The 25,997-nt window shown below is 49.1% G+C and overlaps 2 protein-coding genes across 3 annotated transcripts in view; one reads left to right on the plus strand and one right to left on the minus strand.

Annotated features, from left to right (window-relative positions):
* adamts13 (ADAM metallopeptidase with thrombospondin type 1 motif 13) overlaps window positions 1-11,486 on the minus strand; it is a 50,938-nt gene extending 39,452 nt beyond the window's left edge. The window contains exons 1-6 of one of the 2 annotated variants that reach the window (XM_033048735.1): window positions 11,178-11,486; window positions 10,649-10,715; window positions 6,211-6,485; window positions 3,958-4,099; window positions 2,862-2,986; window positions 487-570 (exon numbers count right to left, since the gene is read on the minus strand). In XM_033048735.1, the coding sequence (XP_032904626.1) occupies window positions 487-570; window positions 2,862-2,986; window positions 3,958-4,099; window positions 6,211-6,485; window positions 10,649-10,715; window positions 11,178-11,255 (771 nt within the window). In that variant the 5' untranslated portion in view covers window positions 11,256-11,486. The remainder of the gene's footprint in view (window positions 1-486; window positions 571-2,861; window positions 2,987-3,957; window positions 4,100-6,210; window positions 6,486-10,648; window positions 10,716-11,177) is intronic. The other variant, XM_033048736.1, reaches the window with a different exon arrangement.
* Window positions 11,487-13,712: 2,226 nt separating this feature from the next.
* Window positions 13,713-25,283, plus strand: rexo4 (REX4 homolog, 3'-5' exonuclease). Its single transcript, XM_033048701.1, has 9 exons — window positions 13,713-13,806; window positions 18,002-18,231; window positions 19,787-20,097; window positions 20,589-20,753; window positions 21,286-21,479; window positions 22,544-22,632; window positions 23,473-23,547; window positions 24,237-24,311; window positions 24,796-25,283. Exons 2-9 carry the CDS (start codon window positions 18,046-18,048, stop codon window positions 24,943-24,945), a joined length of 1,245 nt encoding a protein of 414 aa, XP_032904592.1. The 5' UTR covers window positions 13,713-13,806; window positions 18,002-18,045; the 3' UTR covers window positions 24,946-25,283.
* Window positions 25,284-25,997: the final 714 nt, after the last annotated feature.

A 25,997-nucleotide genomic window follows, 5' to 3' on the forward strand; every position in this document is an offset into this window, starting at 1 on the left:
GTCAATATATATTCCCGTACGTCTGAATATCTCGTGTCGGATACGTTAAATTTTGTTTGGTGGCAGTCCTGTGAATCCTTTGTAGATTTCATCCTCTCATCCCTTAATTAGCTTAAATACACGGTGGCGCAGCGGTAGAGTTGCTGCTTTACAGCGCCAGAGACCCGGGTTCGATCCTGACTACGAGTGCTTGTCTATACGGAGTTTGTACGTTTTCCCCGTGACCTGCGTGGGTTTTCTTGGAATACTTTGGTTTCCTCCCACACTCCAAAGACGTACAGGTTTGTAGGTTAATTGGCTTGGTATAAATGTAAACATTGTCGGATGCGTGTCGGATAGTGTTAATGTGCGGGGATCGCTGGTCGGTGCGGTCTCGGTGGGCCAAAGGGCCTGTTTCCACGCTGTATCTCGAAACTAAACTAAACTAAAATCACCATATACATATAGATGTTGTTGATTGTGAGCTCCTCAGACGGGAGTTCATACCTCAGGTTCTCTCAGAATGACTATCTTCGTCAGGTGGACTCGCAGTTGTGCTCCCAAGGAAGCATCTCTCAACAGCTCGGCAGCCTGGGGAAAACAAAGGGACACGAGGCATCAGACAAGAGTCCATGGCAGGAAGAGGGTAGATGACGAGAGTCTGTTCCCATGATCGGCCTGCCTCGAGCTAGAGGGTAGAGGTTTAAGTTTCATTTAGTTTAGGGATCCAGCGCGGAAGCAGGCCCTTCAGCCCACCGAGTCCCCACCGACCAGCGATCCCCGCACACTAACACTATCCTACACACGCTGGGGACAATTTACACACATACACCAAGCCAATTAACCGAAATACCTGTACCTCTTTGGAGTGTGGGAGGAAACCGAAGATCTCGGAGAAAACCCACGTGGTCATGGGGAGAACGTGCAAACTCCATGCAGACAGCACCCGCAGCCGGGATTGAACCCGGGTCTCCGGTGCTGCAAGCACTGTAAGGCAGCAACTCCGTGAGATGAAGGTGTAAAGAGAGTCTGAGGGGTATGTTGTTTAAGAAGGAACTGCAGATGCTGGAAAATCGAAGGCAGACAAAAGTGCTGTAGAAACTCAGCGGGTGCAGCAGCATCTATGGAGCGAAGGAAATAGGCAACGTTTCGGGCCGAAACGTTGCCTATTTCCTTCGCTCCATAGATGCTGCTGCACCCGCTGAGTTTCTCCAGCACTTTTGTCTACCTGAGGGGTGTTGTTCATAACTAGGACCAGTAGGTGCCTGCAATGTGCCGACAGAGGAGATGGAGGAGGCATAAAGGATACAGAGTAGATGTGGGAGAGTCTAGGACCAGAGGGCGTAGCCTCAGAATAATAGGGCGTACCTTTAGAAAGGAGTTGAGAAGGAATTTCTTTAGCCAGAGGGTGGTGAATCTGCGGAATTCATTGCCATAGAAGGCTGTGGAGGACAGGTCATTGGGTATTTTTATTTTTATTTATTTATTTATTTTTAATTTTATTAGAAGCAAGTACCTTTTTACAGGTTCCCAAAATTATGTTAACATAATACATTCTCTGTACAACTTTAATTTTTTTTTTTTTTTTTTTTAAAGAGAGAAATAAGAAAGAAAGAGATAGTAAAGAATAGAGGAAAGTCTAGTGTGTGTGAATAAAATTTAAATTAAATTAAAATTAAATTTCTTTATTTATATAGCACATTTTTAGTCAACTTGCATTGACCCCAAAATGCTTCACATAATTACATTCACACACACAGGCAAAGATGGGTGAAGTGTCTTGCCCAAGGACACAATGACAGTATGCACTCCAAGCGGGATTCGAACCAGCTACCTTCCGGTTGCCAGCCGAACACTTAGCCCATTGTGCCATCTGTCGGGAAGGAGGGAAAAGCAATAGTGAGGAAAAGAAATAAGCAAGAAAAGAAACCAGGGGGGAGATTAACAAATCGCCGCAAGGAGATGAGTTTTTATATTATTGATTATCTTTCACCCATACCTGAAACCTTTAATTTTTACGATACTGTTGCACCACATGAATCCAAGAAATCAATAAATGGAGACCAACTCGTTAAGAATTGGTCTTGTTTATCTATTAGGAGGAGTCTCATTTCTTCCAGGTCATTGGGTATTTTTAAGGCAGAGATTGACATATTCTTGATTAGTAAGGGATATGGGGAGAAGGCAGGAGAATGGGTTTGAGAGGGAAAGATAAATCAGCCAAGTATGAATGGCGGTATGGACCTGATGGGCTGAATGGCCTACTTCTGCTCCTATGACTTGTGAACTAATGAAAAGGAATTACTGCGGGCAAGTGGGATTAGTATACATGGGCTTGGCGATTAGCAATCACACGGAGGGGCCAAGGGCCTGTTCCTATGCTCTTTAACTCTGTTAGAAAATGGGATAACATTCATGTGTTCACTTTCAGCAACAGACTGGTTCCGCCAAGATGCAGCACAGAACGGCACAGGAGATCCTTATTCCCTGTGGATCCTTATCAAACTGTACAACTCCTCCCTTTTCTGTCGTGGGGTAGACTGACTCCCCCTCCCCCCCTCCCCCCCCCCCCCCCAATCTTTGCACATCCCAAATCCTGGACCTTCCACTCATCACTTTAGTTTCATGATTCACGTATCTTGTTGTGTTTTACGACCAATTTCCCTCCTGTGATAAATAAAGTTCGATCGTATCGTATCGTGTTATCAGGGATATATATACATAACAAAGCTTTTTTTCTGCTGGAGGAATAGACGTGGATCAAAGGCCAAGGATCATGTGACTCATCTACTGCTACAATACAATGCAATCGACACAATGCTGGAAGTGTCGCACAAGTCGTGGGCCGTGGTTTATGTTGGAGGAGGGACAAGTGTACTCACAATGTTCAGGTTGGTGAGGATGTAGCGTTCTGTGTCTTGCTTGTGAACATTGTACACATCCTGCCCCACCACAACCAGGAGCTCCAGATGTTTTGTGTCCTGCGCTGACCGGCGTCTGATGTGTCCTGGGATGATCAAACAGAATGGAACCTGCAGTAAACCCTTGTTGTCACGGATCTCAGTACAATGGATGTTGGTTATAGCGGACGGACCCCACAGATCTACATCGCCCCTGGCCCGCACCACCTCCCCGGCAGCATTCAAGCTGGGCTGCCGACACCACCGTCCCAAAGAGAAAATAATTCCTATATCATAGAAACATAGAAAATAGGTGCAGGAGGAGGCCATTCGGCCCTTCGAGCCAGCACCGCCATTCATTGTGATCATGGCTGATCGTCCTCAATCAATAACCCGTGCCTGCCTTCTCCCCATATCCCTTGATTCCACTAGCCCAAAGAGCTCTATCTAACTCTCTCTTAAATCCATCCAGTGATTTGGCCTCCACTGCCCTCTGTGGCAGGGAATTCCACAAATTCACAACTCTCTGGGTGAAAACGTTTTTTCTCACCTCAGTCTTAAATGGTCTCCCCTTTATTCTAAGACCCTGGTTCTGGACTTGCCCAACATTGGGAACATTTTTCCTGCATTTAGCTTGTCCAGTCCTTTTATAATTTTACATGTTTCTATAAGAACCCCCTCATCCTTCTAAACTCCAGTGAATACAAGCCTAGTCTTTTCAATCTTTCCTCATATGACAGTCCCGCCATCCCAGGGATATCGATTCTATTATTGAAACGTCACCTATTCATGTTCTCCAGAGATGCTGCCAAATCTGCTGAGTTACTCCAGCGTTTTGTGGCCTTTTGATGCTCCATTATGTCAGCAATATAACAACAACCTGCCTCAGCAGCAACTGAACGAGCGAGGGCATCTTTTGAGCAATGGTGCCTTCGAGGATGACTAAGCCACTTGTATGAAGTGCATCAGTTTGGGACTAGTCTGGATTATTTGCACAAAACTCTGGAGCACGGCTCAAAGCCACAGCTGCCTGACTCAGAGCGCCGGTGAGTAAGAGATCACATGTTGGAACTCTTACTGTCACGAGCAGGTCTCCGGGCGCCATCTGAGAGCGGGTAATGGAAGCCAACGAGTGGGGCAATGCCCCCTCCATCAGTAGATCGTTCCAGCTCCTTTGGGTGAATGTGAATCTTCCGATCCTTTGTAAATATCATCGCATGCTATAGGACGGGGAGTTGCAGAGGGGGGAGGAAGTGAAATCAAATTTGTTTTTAAATTAATTTACACTGATCAAAGAACTTCCAAAGTATTCTTATAGAACTTTGCACAGTCTGAAGAAGGGTCTCAACCCGAAACGTCACTTAACTAGGCATAAGCTTAGGGGCGACCGTGCCTTTGCGGTTGCAGCTCCTAGACTGTGGAACAGCAGCATCCCTCTTCCCATCAGAACTGCCCCCTCCATCGACTCCTTTAAGTAAAGACTAAAAACGTATCTATACTCCCAAGCCTTTCCTGACGTCCACTGAGCGAGGGCTACATGTATATATGTATGTAGTTTGTTTGTTTACACTATTCTTATAACAAATGTAAAGCACTTTGGCCAACGAGAGTTGTTTTTTAAATGTGCTATATAAATAAATGTGACTTGACTTGACTTGACTAATCCTTTTCTCCAGAGATGCTGCCTGACCTGCTGTGTTATTCCAGCACTTTGTGTCTCTCTTTAGCTCAGTACAGCATTAGAACAGGCCCTTCGGCCCTTCAGCTAAAATGTCTCTGCTGAATATGATGTCAAGATAAATTAATCACATTTGCCTGTCTAAAAGCCTCTTAAAAACTACTATCGTATCTGCCTCCACCACTCCTTCTGGCAGCGCGTTCCAGGCACTCACCACCCCCTGTGTGAAAAAGCCTGCCCAGTACATCTCTGTTAAACTTTGTCCCTCTCGCATTAAAGCTATGCCCTCTCATCTTTGACATTTCCACCCTGGGGAAAAAAGGTTCTGCCAACTCCATTTGTGTCTATTCATCATATATACGTCTATCAGGTTTCCCTCAACCAAGTTCGTCCAAATTCTTCTTGTATCTAATATTTCCTTAACCGGGTAGTAAATACCACCTAATCCAGGCAGCAGGTAGATGCAGTTTTACCACCAAGTACACAACTGTCACATGCCAACGCTACCTTTCCAAGTATTGGTTAGATCTTGGTTGAGGGGAAAATATTGTGAGAATTCCTCAGCTCTGCTCAACGTCTCTGAAACACCGTTGCTGTCCACCAGAGGGCAGAAAGGCCCTCTGTTCAACATCTCCAGAAACTTCAGCAGGTCCAGCCAAAGCAAGGGTCAATAATGTTTTATTGTCATATGTCCCATCCCAGATAGGGTAATGCAATTCTTACTTGGTGTACCACACCCCCTCTCAGCTCATGAGGTCATGAGGTCATAATTGATAGTAAAATTAGGCCATTCGGCCCATCAAGTCTACTCCGCCATTCAATCATGGCTGATCTATCTCTCCCTCCTAACCCCATTCACCTGCCTTCTCCCCATAACCTCTGACACCCGTACTAATCAAAAATCTATCTATCTCTGCCTTAAAAATATCCACTGACTTGGCCTCTACAGCCTTCCGTGGCAAAGAATTCCACAGATTCACCACCCTCTGACTAAATAAATTTCTCCTCATCTTTCTTGAAGAACATGCTTTAATTCTAAGGCTATGACCTCGAGCTGCTCCACATTCAATAAGATCACTGCTGGTCCTTTCAATTATCCACATTGATGTCCGATTCTCATTTCCCGCAAGTCTCTCGGTGCCTATTTATCTGTCTATATTCTATACACCCTTAAATACTCTCTGTTATTTGGAGTAGAGAACTTTAAAGATTCACTATCTTTTGATTGATTGAAAGATACAGCATGGAAACAGGCCCTTCGGCCCACCGAGTCCATGCCGACCACCGATCACCCGTTCACACAGATTCTATATTCTCTCAGTCCCTGCACATCGGGGACAATTTACAGAAGGTCAAGTAACCTACAGACTCGCACGTCTTTGGGATGTGGGAGGAAACCGGAGCACCCGGAGGAAACCCACACACACACAGTCGCAGGGGAAACATGCAAACTCCACACAGACAGCACCCGAGGTCAGAATCGAACCTGGGTCTGTGACGGGGTGAGGCAGCGGCTCCACCACTGGTAATTGAAGGAATGGCCAGTACCTCATCCTGGGGCCAAGCATCGGGATCATAGCCTCCCCAGCCAAAGGAAACAGCTTCTCTCTATTGAACTAAAGTGCTTGCAGCACAGCCATGACTGTGGCTCACCAGATGACCACGGCAGTAGGTGACCAGCGCACGGAGCCCCGGCGGCCACACCAGCTCCCCGCTCTGGACGCCTCTCCCCGCCAGTCGCCTGATGGTGCTGACCGACGAATTGAAGACGTGATGAATGCAAGACAAGTTGGAAGAGAGTCTGTTGTCAGTGGGGAACCGGATGAGGAAGATCTCCCCCGGAGTCCGGAGTGTGCACAACTCCTCCCTGCAGGAGTGGCCCTGGGTCAGTCCCTGGCACTGACACTGGAAGCTTGCTGGCCATCCCTCTGTAAATGAAGACTGAGAGATCATAAAGGAGACACCCACCAGCCACCGCAGGCTCTGGTTTACAAAAATATCAGCAACTACCTTTTAGTGTATTTTCCTGAGCTTCATGTACAGTGTATAGGGTGATTTCACGAAAGGTCACTGGAGCGTAAATCCCCACTCACGTGACTGAAAATTTTAACTGGGGGACAAGCGTCACTTCCGGTACATGTTAGTGGATGGGAAAACACGCACTTTCACACCCGTTAAAAACATCGAAAATGGCCAGTTTTTGAGCTGCAATTTACTGAGCCAGTCGGGGTGACCGTGAGGAACAGCTACCTAAATTTACAGTCCAAAAAAAAGATAGAAACTAAGGTAAATACAAGAGGGAGCTGAAGGGGCCAAAACGGCGGAAGTTGATTGCGGACATTTTTCGTGGAGATTTAAAGATCCAAAATATCGGGGATTATCGCGTTTGCTCGCTGCATTTCATCAAAAGTGGCATTATTGACTTTGTTATCTTTATTCATTTGTTAGATGAAAAGTATTAAAAGTTAGAAACCCTTCAGTAAAATTGCAAAATCGCCAATGGTTCTCGGGTGGGTTTTAACATGCAAAATGAACACGCTTCTGAAGCTACATTCACCATTTAAATAATCGTAAGCTTGCATCTCAGTAAAATTGATTTCCAAACGCATTGAGAGTTTACGATTAATTAAATGGTGAATGTAGCTTCAGAAGCGTGTTCATTTTGCATGTTAAAACCCACCCGAGAACCATGGGCGATTTTGCAATTTTACTGAAGGGTTTCTAACTTTTAATACTTTTCATCTAACAAATGAATAAAGATAACAAAGCCAAAAATGCCACTTTTGATGAAATGCAGCGAGCAAACGCGATAATTCCCGATATTTTGGATCTTTAAATCTCCACGAAAAATGTCCGCTATCAACTTCCGCCGTTTTGGCCCCTTCAGCTCCCTCTTGAATTTACCTTAGTTTCTATCTTTTTTTTGGACTGTAAATTTAGGTAGCTGTTCCTCACAGTCACCCCGACTGGCTCAGTAAATTGCAGCTCAAAACCTGGCCGTTTTCGATGTTTTTAACGGGTGTGAAAGTGCGTGTTTTCCTATCCACTAACATGTACCGGAAGTGACGCTTGTCCCCCAGTTAAAATTTTCGGTCACGTGAGTGGGGATTTACGCTCCAGTGACCTTTCGTGAAATCACCCTATTAGACCGTGCCCGTCGGAAACCAGCACCACTGTGTCGCTAATGTTTTCAACGAGTTAATAATAATAATATTAGATCTTGTATTGTGGGTTTACTGTAGAATCAGAAAAAACACAGAGTGCTGGTGTAACTCAGCGGGTCAGGCATCTTCTCTGAACGGAATGGACAAGCAACGTTTCAAGTTGGGTTTCCCTCCGGAGATGCTGCCTGACCGGCCGAGTTACTCCAGCACTTTGTTTTTTTTTCTTTCTGATTCTACAGTAAAGTGCTTCACTGCCAAAAATCCAAGGTCCATTAAAGCCCAGGCGAGTACACAACAAGGTAGTTACTGATTTACTTCCACAGAATTCCACTGGATCGGAGCATTTCCATTCATTCGCGAGATGATCCCTTTTGTTGACATTCAGCCCAGCGCACCACATTGCTTCCCATTCACTTCCACTCTATAAAACGGGTGAAGTGTTTTCTCTGCCCTCCCCGTTGCACATTATTCCCCCCCCTCTCCCATCGTTCAAACTGTACCAGTGCCGTCTCTCCGACGACACAGGAGCCATCACACCAACCAATCTCCCTTCCATTGACTGCGTTTACACCTCACGCTGCCTCGGCAAGGCCAGCAGCATCATCAAGGACGAGTCGCACCCTTGGCCACTCCCTCTTCTCCCCTCTCCCATCAGGCAAAAGGTATAGGTGTGAAAATGCACACCTCCAGATTCAGGGACAGTTTCTTCCCAGTTGTTATCAGGCAACTAAATTATCCCACCACAACCAGAGAGCAGTGCAGAACTACTATCTACCTCATTGGTGATCCTTGGACTATCCTTGATCGGACTTCACTGGCTTTTCCATGCACTAAACGTTATTCCCTTATCATGTTTCTATACTCTGTAAATGGCTCAATTGTAACCATGTACAGTCTTTCCGCTGACTGGATAGCACATAACAAAAGCTTTTGTACTGTACCTCGGTACACGTGACAATAAACTAAACTGAAACTGAGAGCCTTCGGATACTAGAATCAGGAGCTACAAACAATCTGGTGGAGGAACTCAGCAGGTCGAGCAGCATCTGTGGGGAGAAAGGAATGGTCGATGTTTCTGGTCGAAACTCGGTTCCTCCCCCGCCCCCCTCCCTCCCCCTCACCAGCACTCCCAGATGCTGAGTTCCTCCATCAGATTGCTTGTTGCTCTAGATTCCAGCATCTGCAGCCTCTTATCTTTCACTTTCTCTGTATCTCCCCCTTCTTCTCTCATTTCTCTCATGCCACTTTCTCACTCCCGAATAAGGGACAAAAGGTCAAAATAAGGGACAAATTCCCCACGGCAATTCGTTGACCGACTCGGCCGTGGCTTGGTGACTGATGAGTTGGCCCGGGTGCTGGACTGCACACAAAGCCCAGCCGGCGGGCCAGCTGAAGAGTTTTGGTCCGGTGCCCCATCCAACTCATGAACCGATGATCGGCCGTGAGAAGGAGGGGTGGTGGTGGTGTCGGCGGTAAGCGAAGGTACGAAGGTCGGACAGCTGGCTGGGCTGCCGACCGACGGGGCCATGGGCGAGGTGCTGCTGCTGCACTCCATGAGCTGCACTACGTTGGGATGGGTGAGGCGGGGCTGGACGCGGCGCTCCCCCCGACCCGAGTAGTAGCAGTCAAATACAGGACAAGGGCGGTCCCGTATGGGACAAACCATTTTAGCTCAATATAAGGGATGTCCCGGCTAATACGGGACAGTTGGCAACCCTAGCGACCGTCAAGAAGGCACATCAACAGCTCTACTTCCTGAGGAGACTGAGGAAATTCGTCATCTTTCAGACTTTTACAGATGCACCGGAGATAGCCTACTGTTGGCTTGCATCACAGCTTGGTTTTGGAACTGCTTTGCCCAAGGCCACAAGCACATATGACCACTGAGCACACTTGAGTCTTGTCTCTTGACTTGAGACATTAAACCAAGGCCACGTCTTTCAAGGTCCCATGATGCTGCTTCAAAGAAGAGCGCGGTAATTCTGACAGGTCCTGACCAACATTTAGGGGCTAGTGGAGTCAAGGGATATGGGGAGAAGGCAGGCACGGGTTATTGATAGGGGACGATCAGCCATGATCACAATGAATGGCGGTGCTGGCTTGAAGGGCCGAATGGCCTCCTCCTGCACCTATTTTCTATGTTTCTATGTTTTCTATGTTTCAAACCTTAATCAGCATCACACAAAATATATTTGATCATGGTCACGTTGCTGTCTAATTTCAAAACTTATGAAGCACATTGGCAGTAAAGCACTCGTGATAGGTGCTCTACGAATACATCTCTCTTTCTTTCAGGCATATGCATGATGAACGTTCCATGTTCTTCCTTTCCCTCCTTGCTTGCTTGCTTTAGTTCACCTCATAATATATTATCCCCTGGTGAGGGGGGATCTTATAGAAACTTACAAAATTCTTAAGGGGTTGGGCAGGCTAGATGCAGGAAGATTGTTCCCGATGTTGGGGAAGTCCAGAACAAGGGGACACAGTTTAAGGATAAGGGGGCAATCTTTTAGGACCGAGATGAGAAAAACATTTTTCACACAGAGAGTGGTGAATCTCTGGAATTCTCTGCCACAGAAGGTAGTTGAGGCCAGTTCATTGGCTATATTTAAGAGGGAGTTAGATGTGGCCCTTGTGGCTAAAGGGATCAGGGGGTATGGAGAGAAGGCAGGTACAGGATACTGAGTTGGATGATCAGCCATGATCATATTGAATGGCGGTGCAGGCTCGAAGGGCCGACTGGCCTACTCCTGCACCTATTTTCTACGTTTCTATGTTTCTATGTGATCCTGTCCCTTTAACAAACGAGCTGAGGTCCTTATTTACCATAATGAGGCAATGCAGCTTCAGTGTAATATTAACTGTTTTAAGTTCTGTAAACACACAGGGGTCCTCTTTGGGGAAGAGTGTAGCAAGGATATTCATACCTCCAATTGATGAGGGATCACCAAAATTAGGCGAATCACTGGTGCCTTTGACAGATCCCAGAAATGCCTAAAGAAGTGTGTGAACAAATAGACAAGTTACTGACTTTTAAATATAAAATAAACGACCCCCTACACCGCAGGGAGAGAAAAATGCTGGAGAAACTCAGCGGGTGAGGCAGAATCTATGGAGTGAAGGAAATAGGCGACGTTTCGACCCGAAACGTCGCCTATTTCCTTCACTCCATAGATGCTGCCTCACCCGCTGAGTTTCTCCAGCATTTTTGTCCACCTTCGATGTTCCAGCATCTGCAGTTCCTTCTTAAACGCCTCCCACACCGCTCCCCCTTTGTGTGAATTTTAATTTACTATAACTTTCCCCTCCTTCCACTAAATTAGTAAAAATATTTATGTTCAAAGAAAAGCTGATCCATCCAATCTACTCCTTTATTCGCCGTTGACGGAGTAACCAACTATTGTTTTAAAGAATCATTGTGGAAATTGCGCCCTGTTAATGGGGAGTTGGGCTTACCTGATTAAAGAACAATCCGATACACGAGAGATGAAGAAGGAGGTTCGGATACGACAAGGGCAGTGAAAGACTGATCATTGTATCGCTATCAGGCAGTCGGAAAGGCTCCAAGGAACGATAGCAACATATCGAGGGGACAGAGAGCTGTGCTTGTTGATTGGGCTTTCATTTGGAGAGCCTCGACTCGGCTAAAGGTCTGTGCAACTGCTTCCTGGCCAGTCCGGCCCTTGCACAACACACTCTCTTCCTCTGCAAACAGTGACCACTCGCAGTGGGCAGGCCAGGACTTACACCACCACCACGCACTAATGCAAATATGATGGAAACAAAACGGGAGGAGGTGAGTTATAGTAAATTAAAGTATGCACACAAAAAGGGAGAACGGTGAAAGGACGGAGGGAGTGGAACTAATAGGATGGGGCTGGCAGCGCCACAATGGGCCAAATGTCCTCCACCTATGCTGTATTACGATAGTGATCGGATCACACTTGGAGCACAGTGCTCAGTTCCTGGCCTTCGCATCACAGAAAGGGCACAGGCCAACGAGAAATTGATGTAGAGGGATCTTGGTATGCAAGTCCATAGCTTCCTGAAAGTAGCAACGCATGTGGATAGTGTGGTTAAGAAGGCGTTTAATATCCTTGCCTTCATTGAATATAATAGTCATGTGGCAGCTGTATAAAACATGGGTGAGGCCCTGTTTGGAGTAATACGGAAGACAGACACAAAGTGCTGGAGTAATTCAGCAGGTCAGGCAGCATCTCTGGAGAAAAAGGATGGGTGATGTTCCGGACCGGGACCCTTCTTCAGACCATTGGATAATGGGATAGTGTAGGAAGGAACTGCAGATGCTGGTTTAAACTAAAGATAGACACAAAAAGCTGGAGTAACTCAGTGGGGCAGGCAGCATCTCTGGAGAGAAGGAATGGGTGACGTTTCGGGTCGAGACCCTTCTTCAGGCTCATTAGGGAAAAGGGAAATGAGAGATATAGACGCTGATGTGGAGAGATAAAGAACAATGAATGAAAGATTTGGAAATCAGAAACGTTGATAAAGGAAACAGGCCATTGTCAGCTGTTTTTTAGGTGAAAACGAGAAGCTGGTGCGACTTGGGTGGGGGAGGGATAGAGAGAGAGGGACTGCCCGGGTTACTTAAAGTTAGAGAAATCAAAAGTCATACCACTGGGCTGTAAGCTGCCCAAGCGAAATATGAGATATATACTATCCTCCCAAGAAGATTTTCACCCTCTGGTGGTCCTAGATGGGATAAAATGTCATATATGTTGCAGTCTCATCCTACGCCATGCACAAGATTCATAGAAACATCGAAAAATAGGTCGCAAGGCGTAAGCCATTCGGCCCTTCGAGCCAGCATTCAATATGATCATGGCTGAACATCTAAAATCAGTACCCCAATCCTGCTTTTTCCCCATACCCCTTGATTCCTTTAGTCCTAAGAGCTAAATCTAATTCTCTCTTGAAAACATCCAGTGAATTGGCCTCCACTGCCTTCTGTGGCTGAGAATTCCACAGATTAACAACTCTCTGGGTGAAGGAGTTTTTCCTCATCTCAGACCTAAATGGCCTACCCCTTATTCTTCAACTGTGACCCCTGGTTCTGGGCTCCCCCAACATTGGAAATTTTTTTCCTGCATCTAGCCTGTCCAATCCTTTAAGAATGTTATATGTTTAAATCTCTTCTCATCCTTCTAAATTCCAGTGAATACAAGCCCAGTCAACCCATTATTTCATCATATGTCAGTCCCGCCATCCCGGGAATTAACCTGGTGAACCTATGCTGCATTCTCTCAATAGCAAGAATGTCCTTCCTCAAATTAGGAGACCAAAACTGCACACAATACTCCAGGTGCAGTCTCACCAGGGCCCTGTACAACTGCAGCAGGACCTCCTTGCTTCTGAACTCAAATCCTCTCGCAATGAAGGCCTTTCTGCTGTACCTGCCTGCTTACTTTCAGTGACTGATGTACAAGCACACCCAGGTCTCGTTGTACCTCCCCTTTTCCTAATCTGATAATAATCTGCCTTCCAGTTCTTGCCACCAAAGTGGATAACCTGACATTTATCCACATTATCCTACATCTGCCATGCATCTGCCCACTCACCCAACCTGTCCAAGTCACCCTGCAGCCTCATATAATAGCATCCTCCTCTCAGTTCACACTGCCACCCAGCTTTGTGTCATCCACAAACTTGTCTCCCTCGTCTAAATCATTAATATATATTGTAAATCCTGTAAATGTCCAAATACCATTGACCTGTATTTAAATATATGCCAAGCCACTCAGTGGGGCACATTCACACTAAATTGGATAAACTGGTATTGTGACTTTTGAACTAAGTCTGAAGCTGGTTGATATAAAAGTCTTAATTTTCCTGGAAAGAATTCTCTTGAAGGCCCATCCAGGAGTTTGTCAGAGTCTCTCAAACTCCAAATACATCCCAGTGTTGATGGTGTTGACGGTGTTGACACGCGGGCGGGCGGGGAGAGAGGGCGCGGGTTACTGGAGGGACGGTGTTGGAGGCGGCACCGCTTCCGGCAGCGGGCAGCGTGGACGCTCCTCTAGTATCTCTGGTCAGAGCGGCCTCACAAGTGGCGCCTCCACACCCGGTAATTCCCCCTCCCCGGCGGGGCATCCTCGTCCCCCGGTGTCAGGGCTGGCAGAGGTTGGGAGCTTGGAGAAGATGCAGGGGACAGGGAGCTGGGGACAGGGGACAGGGGGCTGGGGACAGGGGACAGGGGACAGGGTACAGGGGGCTGGGGACAGGGGACAGGGGACAGGGGGCTGGGGACAGGGGACAGGGGACAGGGGACAGGGGACAGGGGACAGGGTACAGGGGGCGGGGGACAGGGGACAGGGGACAGGGGGCTGGGGACAGGGGACAGGGGACAGGGTACAGGGGGCTGGGGACAGGGGACAGGGGGCAGGGGACAGGGGACAGGGGACAGGGGACAGGGGGCTGGGGACAGGGACAGGGGGCTGGGGACAGGGGGCTGGGGACAGGGGCAGGGGGCTGGGGACAGGGGGCTGGGGACAGGGGACAGGGGACAGGGGACAGGGGGCTGGGGACAGGGGGCTGGGGACAGGGGACAGGGGGCTGGGGGACAGGGGGCTGCGGGACAGGGGACAGGGGACAGGGAGCTGGGGACAGGGGGCTGGGGGCTGGGGACAGGGGGCTGGGGACAGGGGGCAGGGGGACGGGGGACAGGGGACAGGGGGCTGGGGACAGGGGGCTGGGACAGGGGCCTGGGGACAGGGGACAGGGGGTGGGGGACAGGGGACAGGGGGCTGGGGACAGGGGGCTGGGGGACAGGGGACAGACGGCGACAGGGGACAGGGGGACAGGGGGGGTGGGGACAGGGGGCTGGGGACAGGGGGCTGGGGACAGGGGACAGGGGACAGGGGGCTGGGGACAGGGGACAGGGGGCTGGGGACAGGGGGCTGGGACGGGACAGGGGGCTGGGGACAGGGGGCTGGGGACAGGGGATGGGGACAGGGGACAGGGGACAGGGGGCTGGGGACAGGGGACAGGGGGCTGGGGACAGGGGACAGGGGACAGGGGGCTGGGGACAGGGGACAGGGGGCTGGGGACAGGGGGCTGGGGACAGGGGGCAGGGGACAGGGGGCTGGGGACAGGGGGCTGGGGACAGGGGACAGGGGACAGGGGGCTGGGGACAGGGGACAGGGGGCTGGGGACAGGGGACAGGGGGCTGGGGACAGGGGGCTGGGGACGGGACAGGGGGCTGGGGACAGGGGGCTGGGGACAGGGGACAGGGGACAAGGGGCTGGGGACAGGGGGCTGGGGACAGGGGACAGGGGACAGGGGGCTGGGGACAGGGGACAGGGGACAGGGGCTGGGGGCAGGGGGGCTGGGGACAGGGGACAGGGGGCTGGGGACAGGGGGCTGGGGACGGGACAGGGGGCTGGGGACAGGGGGATGGGGGCAGGGGGCTGGGGGACAGGGGACAGGGGACAGGGGACAGGGGACAGGGGACAGGGGACAGGGGACAGGGGACAGGGGACAGGGGACAGGGGCAGGGGACAGGGGACAGGGGACAGGGGACAGGGGACAGGGGACAGGGGACAGGGGACAGGGACAGGGGGATGGGGACAGGGGGGCTGGGGACAGGGAGCTGGGGACAGGGGGCTGGGGACAGGGGGCTGGGGACAGGGGACAGGGGGTTGGGGACAGGGGGCTGGGGACGGGGCTGGGGACAGGGGGCTGGGGACAGGGGACAGGGGGCTGGGGACGGGACGGGGCTGGGGGCAGGGGGCTGGGGACGTGGCTGGGGACAGGGGGCTGGGGACGGGACAGGGGGCTGGGGGCAGGGGGCTGGGGGCTGGGGACAGGGGGCTGGGGACAGGGGACAGGGGGTTGGGGACAGGGGACAGGGGGCTGGGGACAGGGGACAGGGGGCTGGGGACAGGGAGCTGGGGACAGGGAGCTGGGGGCAGGGGGCTGGGGACAGGGGACAGGGGGCTGGGGACAGGGGACAGGGGGTTGGGGACAGGGGGCTGGGGACAGGGGGCAGGGGGCTGGGGACAGGGAGCTGGGGACAGGGGGCTGGGGGCTGGGGACAGGGGACAGGGGGCTGGGGACAGGGGGCTGGGGACGGGACAGGGGGCTGGGGACAGGGGGCTGGGGACAGGGGGCTGGGGACAGGGGACAGGGGGCTGGGGACAGGGGGCTGGGGACAGGGGACAGGGGACAGGGGACAGGGGGTTGGGGACAGGGGGCTGAGAAAGGAGCAGGGTACAGGGGGCTGGGGACAGGGGGCTGAGGGACAGGGGGCTGAGAAGGAGGCAGGGTACAGGGGGCTGGGGACAGGGGGCAGGGTACAGGGGCTGGGGACAGGGGGGCAGGGTACAGGGAGCTGAGAAAGGAGCAGGGTACAGGGGGCTGGGAGCTGGGGACAGGGGGGCTGGGAGCTAGGAGCAGGGTACAGGGGGCTGGGGACAGGGGGCAGGGGACAGGGGGCTGGGAGCAGGGTACAGGGGGCAGGGAGCAGGGTACAGAGTGCTGGGGACAGGGTACAGGGAGCTGGGGGCTGGGGACAGGGAGCTGGGGACAGGGAGCTGGGAGCTGAGAAAGGAGCAGGAAACAGGGGGCTGGGGACAGGGTACAGGGGGCTGGGGGCAGGGAGCTGGGAGCTGAGAAAGGAGCAGGATACAGGGGGCTGGGAAGAGAGCAAGGGGCTGGGAGCAGGAGGCCTGAAGTTGTGGGGTGGGGGCAGCGAGCGGGGATGTGGGAGCTGGGGGTGTTGGGGCAAGGGACTGAGGCAGCGAATGGCTAATGGGGTGAAGGTCGGCGTGTAGTGTCCGTTGCCTCTCCTCACGCCCGGCAGCTCCGTGTAGAAGTGCAGCCGTCCATGTGGAGGCTTGTCCGTGACAGCTGTAGCCCTCCACGGGAGTGTGTGTGTGTCTGTGTTATTCCAGGGGATGCATGGACTGAAACTGCTGGACAACCGTCAGCCCACTGCCCTCTGGTTTGTCCAGATGTCTCAGAGCAAGAATGGTCTCAGCATTTTGAGTCTCTTCGGTTTAAACCATCATCTGCTGTTCCTTCCTACACATCAACCATCCATGTTCTCCGATGCTGCCTGACATGCTTGCGTTACTCCAGCACTTGTGCCTTTTTTGTAAACCGCAGCAAGGTTTAAATTGATTATTGTCACGTGTACTGAGATACAGTGAAAAGCTTTGTTTTTCATGCTATCCAGACAGATCAGATCAATATAATCAAACCAAATTCAAACTAAGTGCCTCGGTAGAGTATAAAAACACACACAAAGATTGATAATCTGAAGGAGACACAAGGAACTGCAGATGCTCATTTACAAAATAGGACATAAAGTGCTGGAGCACATCAGCCGGTCAGGCAATATCTCCGGAGAACACAGATAGCTTGATCTTCCATCTCTTTTGGTGTCTAGTTTTCACACACTTTACCCTTCCTTATCACTGTGTCTCCCTCTCCCCTGACTCTCAGTCAGAAGAAGGATCTCGACCTGAAATGTCACCCATTTCTTCTATCCAGAGATGCTGCCTGTCCCACTGAGTTACTCCAGCATTTTGTGTCTACCTTAGATTAAACAAGGGGTGGCTTAAGAGTCCGAAGAAGGGTCCCATCCAGAAATATCGCCTATCCATGTTCTGCAGAGATGCTGCCTGACCCACCGAGTTACTCCAGCACTTTGTGTCTTTTTAGATAATCGAAAGGCATGGATTTCATATAGTTAGCAAAAAATGACAGAGCAGCTAAGTTGTTTTGTGTGGCTCTGATCTGGCATGCTCTGCCTGAAAGACAGGAGGAAAATGAATCGGATACAGCTTTTTAAATGGAAGGGAATTAAAAAAATACATAAGAAAGAACAATATGAAGGGATAAGAGGAAAGAGAGTGAGGCAACAATTGGACTATTTAGATAGAGTGCCCACATGGGTAAGTGTGTTTCAAAAATGAATGTTAGGGTGGCACGGTGGCGTAGCGGTAGAGTTGCTGTCTTGCAGCGCCAGAGACCCGGGTTCAACCCTGACTATGGATGTTGTCTGTATGGAGTTTGTATGTTCTCCCTGTGACCTGCGTGGGTTTTCTCCGGGTGCTCCGGTTTCCCCCCCACACTCTAAAGACGTACAGGTTTGTAGGCTAATTGGCTTCAGTGAAATTGTAAATTGTCCCTGGTGTATAGGATAGTATTAGTGCGCGGGGATCACTGGTCAGTGCGGACTCGGTGGGCCGAAGGGCCTGTTTCCGCACTGTATCTCTAAACTAAACTAAGAATATTGTGCAATGTCCTGTGTGTAGAGACAACTCCCTGGCTTTGAGGACAAGTGCCTGGCCTGTACACTATGGCAAAGACTGATCTGCAGGCGGACAGCGTGGTCCCTACTGGATCTGCCCAGGGTCACCAAAAGAAGAACAAGAAGAGGAAGAAGTTCTGGGCCAAGGAGAAAGGTGCGACCAAAAAGACGGAACCAATATTGCCTCCTGGAGATGGTGCTGAATACTCCACCAACTGGAAGGCACTGCAGCAGGTAAGGGTTAAATAAATATACAAAGATGCAGCACACTGCAAGCGTCAGAAACTGAATTCAGAAACATCATGCCAAACATTAACTTTCATCCAAATAAAACCTTTGGCTAAAACTGTGGCCCTGAGCCAATCTTGGGAGCTTGGGAGCTTACTACTATGGCTGGAGGGAGGTTGTATGGACTTGTGCATGGATTGTTGACAAAATGTGCCTTTCATTATCAAGAAAAGTTCTGCCTTTTTGTTTGAAAAAGGGGGTGGTGGATGGAGGCAGATACGATAGTGGTATTGAAGAGGCTTTTAGAGAGTCACTTGGATATGCAGGGATATGGATCACGTACAGGCATACGGGATTAGTTTAATAGACAATAGGTGCAGGAGTAGGCCATTCGGCACTTCGAGCCAGCACCGCCATTCAATGTGATCATGGCTGATCATCCCCAATCAGTAGCCCGTTCCTGCCTTCTCCCCATATCTCCTGACTCCGCTATTTTTAAGAGCCCTATCTAGCTCTCTCTTGAAAGCATCCAGAGAACCTGCCTCAGAGAATTCCACAGACTCACCACTCTCTGTGAGAAAAAATGTTTCCTCGTCTCCGTTCTAAATGGCTTACTCCTTATTCTCAAACTGTGGTCCCTGGTTCTGGACTCTCCCAACATCGGGAACATGTTTCCTGCCTCTAGCGTGTCCAAACCCTTAACAATCTTATATGTTCCAATGAGATCTCCTCTCATCCTTCTAAACTCCAGAGTGTACAAGCCCTTGGGATCATGCCCAGCACAGACATTTAGGGGTACAGAGCCTGTCCCCGTGCTTTACTTTTCTATGTTCTATGAATAGACTTCGCCGTCACACAATGGATTTGAGTGTGGCATGTCTCTGTTGGTAGTTTATGAGACATCGGAGCAGTATTGGGCCATTCGGCCCATCGAGTCTACTCTGCCATACTATTCTCTCCATACCCTCTGATCCCCTTAGCCACAAGGGCCACATCTAACTCCCTCTTAAATATAGCCAATGAACTGGCCTCGACTACCCTCTGTGGCAGGGAGTTCCAGAGATTCACCACTCTCTGTGTGAAAAAAGTTCTTCTCATCTCGGTTTTAAAGGATTTCCCCCTTATCCTTAAGCTGTGACCCCTTGTCCTGGACTTCCCCAACATCGGGAGCAATCTTCCTGCATCTAGCCTGTCCAACCCCTTAAGAATTTTGTAAGTTTCTATAAGATCCCCTCTCAATCTCCTAAATTCTAGAGAGTATAAACCAAGTCTATCCAGTCTTTCTTCATAAGACAGTCCTGACATCCCAGGAATCAGTCTGGTGAACCTTCTCTGCACTCCCTCTATGGCAATAATGTCCTTCCTCAGATTTGGAGACCAAAACTGTACGCAATACTCCAGGTGTGGTCTCACCAAGACCCTGTACAACTGCAGTAGAACCTCCCTGCTCCTATGGCTGATCTATCTGTCCCTCTCAACCCCATTCTCCTGCCTTCTCCCCATAACCCCTGATAGCCCGACCTCTGGCAACCAATTCATGTAACTGCTTGTAATTTTTTAGCTGCTGAATCCGAAGACAGAAAACGAGAACAAAGTTCCAGACGGCAAAAACCAGACAAGGACCAAGGAGGAAAAGAAACATTGTCAACAAGTCAAACCTGAGAAAGGGGCAGAAAAGAAGACCCAGCCACACTCTTCAACAAGTGCACCAGCGAGAGAAAACGGACTGAAAGTAGATAAGAACGCACAACAGGGGACTCAACGTAGGGAAAATAAGCGGGTTAGGAACGGCCATGGCCTGGCAGAGGAAGGTTATGGCCCTCAACAGAGAAAACGAAGAAAGGTGGAACCAGAAGTTGAGAAACCACCTGCGTGAGTATTTGCAAAGTGATCAACCTCTATCTTCCTGACTTGCCGCGCCTGGTTCCCTTTGAATAGAACAGGTTAAAGAGTGATGAGACGGTCATTTAAAGTGATGGCATGAAAACGATGGTGATGTTGTTCTTGCCGATTAAAATGGGCAGCGGAGCAGGTTTGATCCTGACCATGTGTGCTGCCTGTGTGGAGTTTGCGCATTCTCTTGTGACCGTGTGGGTTTCCTCCGGGTGCTCCGGTTTCTTCCTGCTTTCAGGTTAATCGGCCTTTGTACAAATTGTCCCTTCTGTATTTTCTCTGCTGCCCCAACAGTGGGGCTGAAAGTAGAGTCGTCCCTCGGCAGAGGCCAGTACAGGACACATGAACGACTGCAGATGCTGCAACCTTGAGTAACCGATCTACTGGAGGAACTCAGTGGGTCAGGCAGCATCTGTTGAGGGAACCCAGCACTGATCTTATTTCCGTGTCTTTATTCTCTTTCCCGACAGGCCTGACATCTGGTTTGATGACGTGGACCCCGATGATATCGAAGCCGCGATGGGGCCAGAAGCTGCAAACATTGCTCGGCGGCAGGAAGGTGCAGCGTCGGGAAATCCAAACCCGACAGAACAAGGCTTGGAAAAGGCGCTGGTTAAGGATGGAGCTTTTGAAGGGTGGGTACCGAGCTATGGGTAGAACCCCTACCTTAAGCCACAATGATATGAATTAATGGGGCAGCATGGAGAATGCTCTACTGTGTACCTCTTGTGTCAGACCCGAGGAGGGCCTGGAACCCCTGGGTGACTCCACCATGATGGCCCAGTGTTTAGTTTTTAGTGAAATATCGTCTATCCTTTGCAAGATTTTCTTGGGTGGCGCAGCGGTAGAGTTGCTGCCTTGCAGCGCCAGAGACCCGAGTTCGATCCTGACTACGGGCGCTGTCTGCATGGAGTTTGTACGTTTTCCCCGTGACTGCGTGGGTTTTCCCCGGGTGCTCCGGTTTCCTCCCACGCTCCAAGGACGTACAGGTTTGTAGGTTAATTGGCTTGGGTACAGATTGTAAATTGTCCCTAGTGTACAGGGATCACTAGTCGGCGCGGACTCTGTAGATCGAAGGGCGCTAGTCTCTCCAAACTAATATCTAAATACAAATCTCACATAAATCCTTGGTGACACTCTGCATCGCTGTGCTGGTTGCTTTCTCAGACTGACCAAAGCTGTGGCGATGGACTGCGAGATGGTCGGTGTGGGGACAGACAAAGTGGACAGTATCCTGGCAAGGGTCTCCATTGTCAACCAGTTTGGCAAATGTGTTTATGACAAATATGTGAAACCAACGGAGAAGGTGACCGATTACAGGACCTGGGTGAGTGGCATCCGGCCAGAGAACATTAAGGACGGTAAGAGACTCCCTTGATTTTTTTGGTGAAAAGATTAAGAAGTGCATAGAACTTGTGCATAAAACTAGTGCATAGGGTGCAAAGTCAGAGGGTGGTGAATCTGTGGAATTCACTGACATCAACGGTTCTGGAGGTCAAGTCTATGGATATTTTTTAGGCAGGGATTGACAGATTTTTGATTAGTAATGGCGTCAGGGGTTATGAGGAGAATGGGGTTTAGAGGGAAAGCCACGATTGAATGGTAGACATTTGAATGTAGACATTTGTATCTACCCTAAACCAACAGTGTCCTAATCCCGATCCCAAGATATGGAGGAGATTCATAGGATGCTGCCTGGGATGGATGGTCTCAGATATGGAAGAGATTGGATAGGCTAGAAATGTTTTTCATATAGTGTAGGAGACTGAGAGGAGAGCTGATAGGTAAACAAGGTCATGACAGGCTTGTTTGGGGGGGGGGGGGGGGGAAATAGAGGCATGCGTTTCCCCATGGCCGAAGTGGAAAGGGACATTAATGCTGATCTCTCTCCTGGAATACTGGAACAATACTTAAGGCCATCTTTTATAACTTCTTGGGTACATAAATAGTCTTCAATGAATTAGAGGTGGTCAGTGTAAAAATATGATCTAATGTTGAAAAATAAACAACAAAAAATATGAACTCAGTTCAGAAAAATATGAACCAAATGACCACAAACTAAATAGCTAGTTGTTGAGTCCAGAGAATGGGACGACATAATGTGTGGAAGGATGTTGGTTATTAACCAGTCATTGTAGAGTTGTTCAAGGCTAGACTGGTGCTGGGTGAGGAAATAATGGGAGTTTATTGATGAAGGAAGTATACTGTGCGTTACCTAAATGGATATTCCAAAGGCATCAGAGTGAATAGGAAATTGGGTAGAGTGGAAAAAACAGCTAATGTCTTTTTGTATTGGAGGAATGTAAACAGTTGTGTGCCTCAGTGGCCCAGAGTGGGACCGTTGCTTTACAGTAAAGAATTTAAATTGCACGCGGGTTTTGCACGTAAATTGATTCCACTATATGACTGGCTTGGCTATTTTCAGGTGAAGCCTTCAAAGTGGTGCAGAAGGAGGTGGCAGACATCTTGAAAGGCAGGACGTTAGTCGGCCACGCGATACACAACGACCTCAAGGTTAGCTCTCCACCGTCACTCAGTCTGACCCGTTCCCGAACACCAAGATGCTCAGCGTGTGGGCTTGGATCCATGTGAACTTTGTAGAAGAGAAGGCTGAACTGAATAGAAACAGATGCTACTTAATTCTAAGATGGAAGAATGAACCAGTGATTATGGAGTGAATGGTCCCCTTGGAGTAGTGGCAGGAGAAGGGAGAGGAAGATGTGGTGCTGAAGCTGGCAGAATTGTGGAGGCTAAGGGGGTGGTGAGGGAAAGGGGACGTCTATCCTTGTAATGGTTGGGAGGTTAAAGGAAATGTGTGGGGGAAATGGAGCAGACACAGTTGAAAGCCCTGACATTGTTGGTGCAATGATAACCATGGTCAAACTAAAAGGAAGACGTCTCAGAAACGCTGTCATCATCAGAATAGATGAGGGCTGGAAATAAATGGGGGAAAGGAAGTAGGGTAGAAGGCGTAGATCAAATTCTCAAACTTAAATCCAGCTTACTAAAGACATAACGATATTTAGCATTTACAAAGGTTTTGGCACAATTGGGTTGAGTTTTCAGGCGATTTGAGCCATTGTAAATGATTGTGGACGTTTAAACTTCCACCTGCAATCACTTGCATTCCTGATTTCCACAAGTTCAGGGTTCATTTTGCTGAATCAGCACCCACCCATACAAACTACCCACGACCCCAGATCCAAACTAGAGGATTGTACAAATGACACGAGTCAGGGATAGAACGTCAAGACTCTTTGTTTTCTTGGGCACAGAATCTACTACTTGACATAAGTAAACATGTTTTAATAAAAGTATTTAATTCTCTGGTACCCACGATATCATTTCCTACAGATCCTGCTTTTGGATCATCCGAAAAAGAGAATTCGTGACACGCAGAAATACAAACCATTCAAGGCAATTACCCAGGTAAGTAAATTTAAATACAGCATGCCATTGCCAAGCAGTAAAGGGTCATTTCCAGCTAAATGAGTGTGGGACTCAAATACATTCTTAATCTAAGGTCTTGTACTAAGATGGTTGTGAATAATGTAGTTTTTAATCATTGTGGAATGGGTGAGTGGTGTGCATTTCTGAAATGGGCCGTATTATGCATTGGATCTGTTTGTGTTACTAAAAGCTGCTCTGAGAATTTGTAGCCTCTGGTGATGTTTCTGAGAGCACTGTACCAGGATTGATCCTGTCAGAATGTGTAGCAAGGAACTGCAGATGCTGGTTTAAATCGAAGGTAGATACAAAATGCTGGAGTAACTCAGCGGGACAGGCAGCATCTCTGGAGAGAAGGAATGGGTGACGTTTTGGGTCGAGTCTGAAGAAGGGTCCCGACCCGAAACGTCACCCATTCCTTCTCTCCAGAGATGCTGCTTGTCCCGCTGAGTTACTCCAGCATTTTGTGTCTCCCTTTGATCCTGTCAGATACAGGAACTCCTTGTCCACGCTTGCATCACTGAAATCACTGTTTATTGCAGTGAGCTAGACTGAAGCAGGGAGATTCTGTGCAGGACACAGCTGAACGAGGGGTTTGGAATGACGCGCACGGCACTATTTTAAGATTCGCAGGAACTTTTTCATCCCTGGATTTATTTTCTTCTTTGCAGTGTGGTCGACCTTCTCTCAAACATCTGTGTCGAGAGATCCTAAAGGTTAAAGTGCAAGAGTCTGAACATTCTTCGGTGAGTATATTCACTGAAGTCATGCGATAGCCTGTGCAAATTAATATCAGTGATGTGCTGGAACACTCCAGTTTTTCAGTTAATCTCTCTCCATCCACTGGAGTGTGGATACCAGAGCATGGGCTGCATGAACACCCTCCTGTGTGAGAATGGCCTGGTGTGGGGAACATCTAGCCAAGTGAACTAACTGATCACACTTTGGTGTCCAAGCCTGGAAACGCTCAGAGATGCAGCTTCTTTCACCTTTAAATACTGATTATATCAGTTGTCGTTAGGCAGAAGTCTTCCCTGGCCTTGATGTCATTCCCCCGATAAGAACAATTAAAACGACTAATCCAAGCACTATCTCTTCCCGGGTCCTCACCAGTGTAAAGTGTATTCAGCTGAGAGGGTGACAGGGCACTTGGACTGGCAGAAGCCCTGTGTTTCAGCACTGACTGATGTGAACTGTGCATAACCTGCTCTCGATGTCTCTTACCTATAGGTGCAGGACGCGCAGGCAACAATGAGACTGTACACGTTGGCACGAAAAGAGTGGGAAGCCGAGTTAAAGGCAAAGCACAAAGGGAAGAAAGAAGCCATTAAAGAGAAAAGTAAAGCTCATGTGAAAGAGGAGGGGAGCACAAGAAAGTGACAGTGAGGGAGGGACCAGTGTCCCTCTAATGCTTCTCCGAGGTCAATCCATGCCACCCTTGCACTGCAATTTAAATTTGACAGAGGAACACGTAGTTGTGTGGGGAAAGTCCTTGTGTGACAACAGCGGTATTTGTGACACATCAATGGATATTGCAGTAAAGAGCACAATACACTAAGTGGATGCAAACAGAAAGAGCAAGAGGCTGCTGCAATCTCCTCAAAGTTGTTCATGTGGCAACTCGATGGTTTGGGCTGATACTGAAATCTGTACATTTTGCAGATATTCTGCATCTAATCCTAGGAATTTTTAAGAAAATTAAATTTGTCAAGCTTTTACATGGAGTGGCGCAAGTTGGTGACTGGGAGAACACAGAAGCTGCATGAAATAAGGCCCAGGGTGCTGGGTGGGGTAACAGCTGGTCAGGCAGCATCTCTCGAGAACATGATAGGTGACGTTTCGGGTCGGGACCCTTCAGACTGAAGAGGGGATCACAAACCAAAACGATGCCATTCCATATTGCCGAGAGATGCTGCCTGACCTGCTGAGTTACTCCAGCACTTTGTACCTTTTTTTGTAAACCAGCATCTTCAGTTCCTTGTGCCTAGAAAATCTGTGCACCCTGGTTTAGTTTCATACATTCTCAGAGCAGAGCTCCCCTCTAGAACAGGGATCTCCAACCTTTTTCATCCGTTTACCCCTGGCAACTTTAATAGCACATAACAATGTTATTTCACTTATTTATGAACAACTAATGATGAACAGATACCGGTATACCAGAACCAAACACAGTCAGTCAATGAGAAAAAATATGTACAAATCCAGAATCAACAAATTTACCCCCTGGGTAGGGAAAATTTACCCCCAAGTTGGGAACCCTTGCTCTAGAATATCTATCAAAAGAACACATGAGGAAGGATTATCTAATTAGATCCTCTATCCTGTTCTGGCTTCCAATAAGATTAGATCAGTGAATTATCTGTCTGGTATTTCTCACAGACACACAAGTATCTTGTTAACTTAAGTCCATCAATTTACAACATTTCGGAAAA

The sequence above is a fragment of the Amblyraja radiata genome, chromosome 32, assembly GCF_010909765.2.
Source record: "Amblyraja radiata isolate CabotCenter1 chromosome 32, sAmbRad1.1.pri, whole genome shotgun sequence".
In the NCBI taxonomy this organism is placed as follows: Eukaryota; Metazoa; Chordata; class Chondrichthyes; order Rajiformes; family Rajidae; genus Amblyraja; species Amblyraja radiata.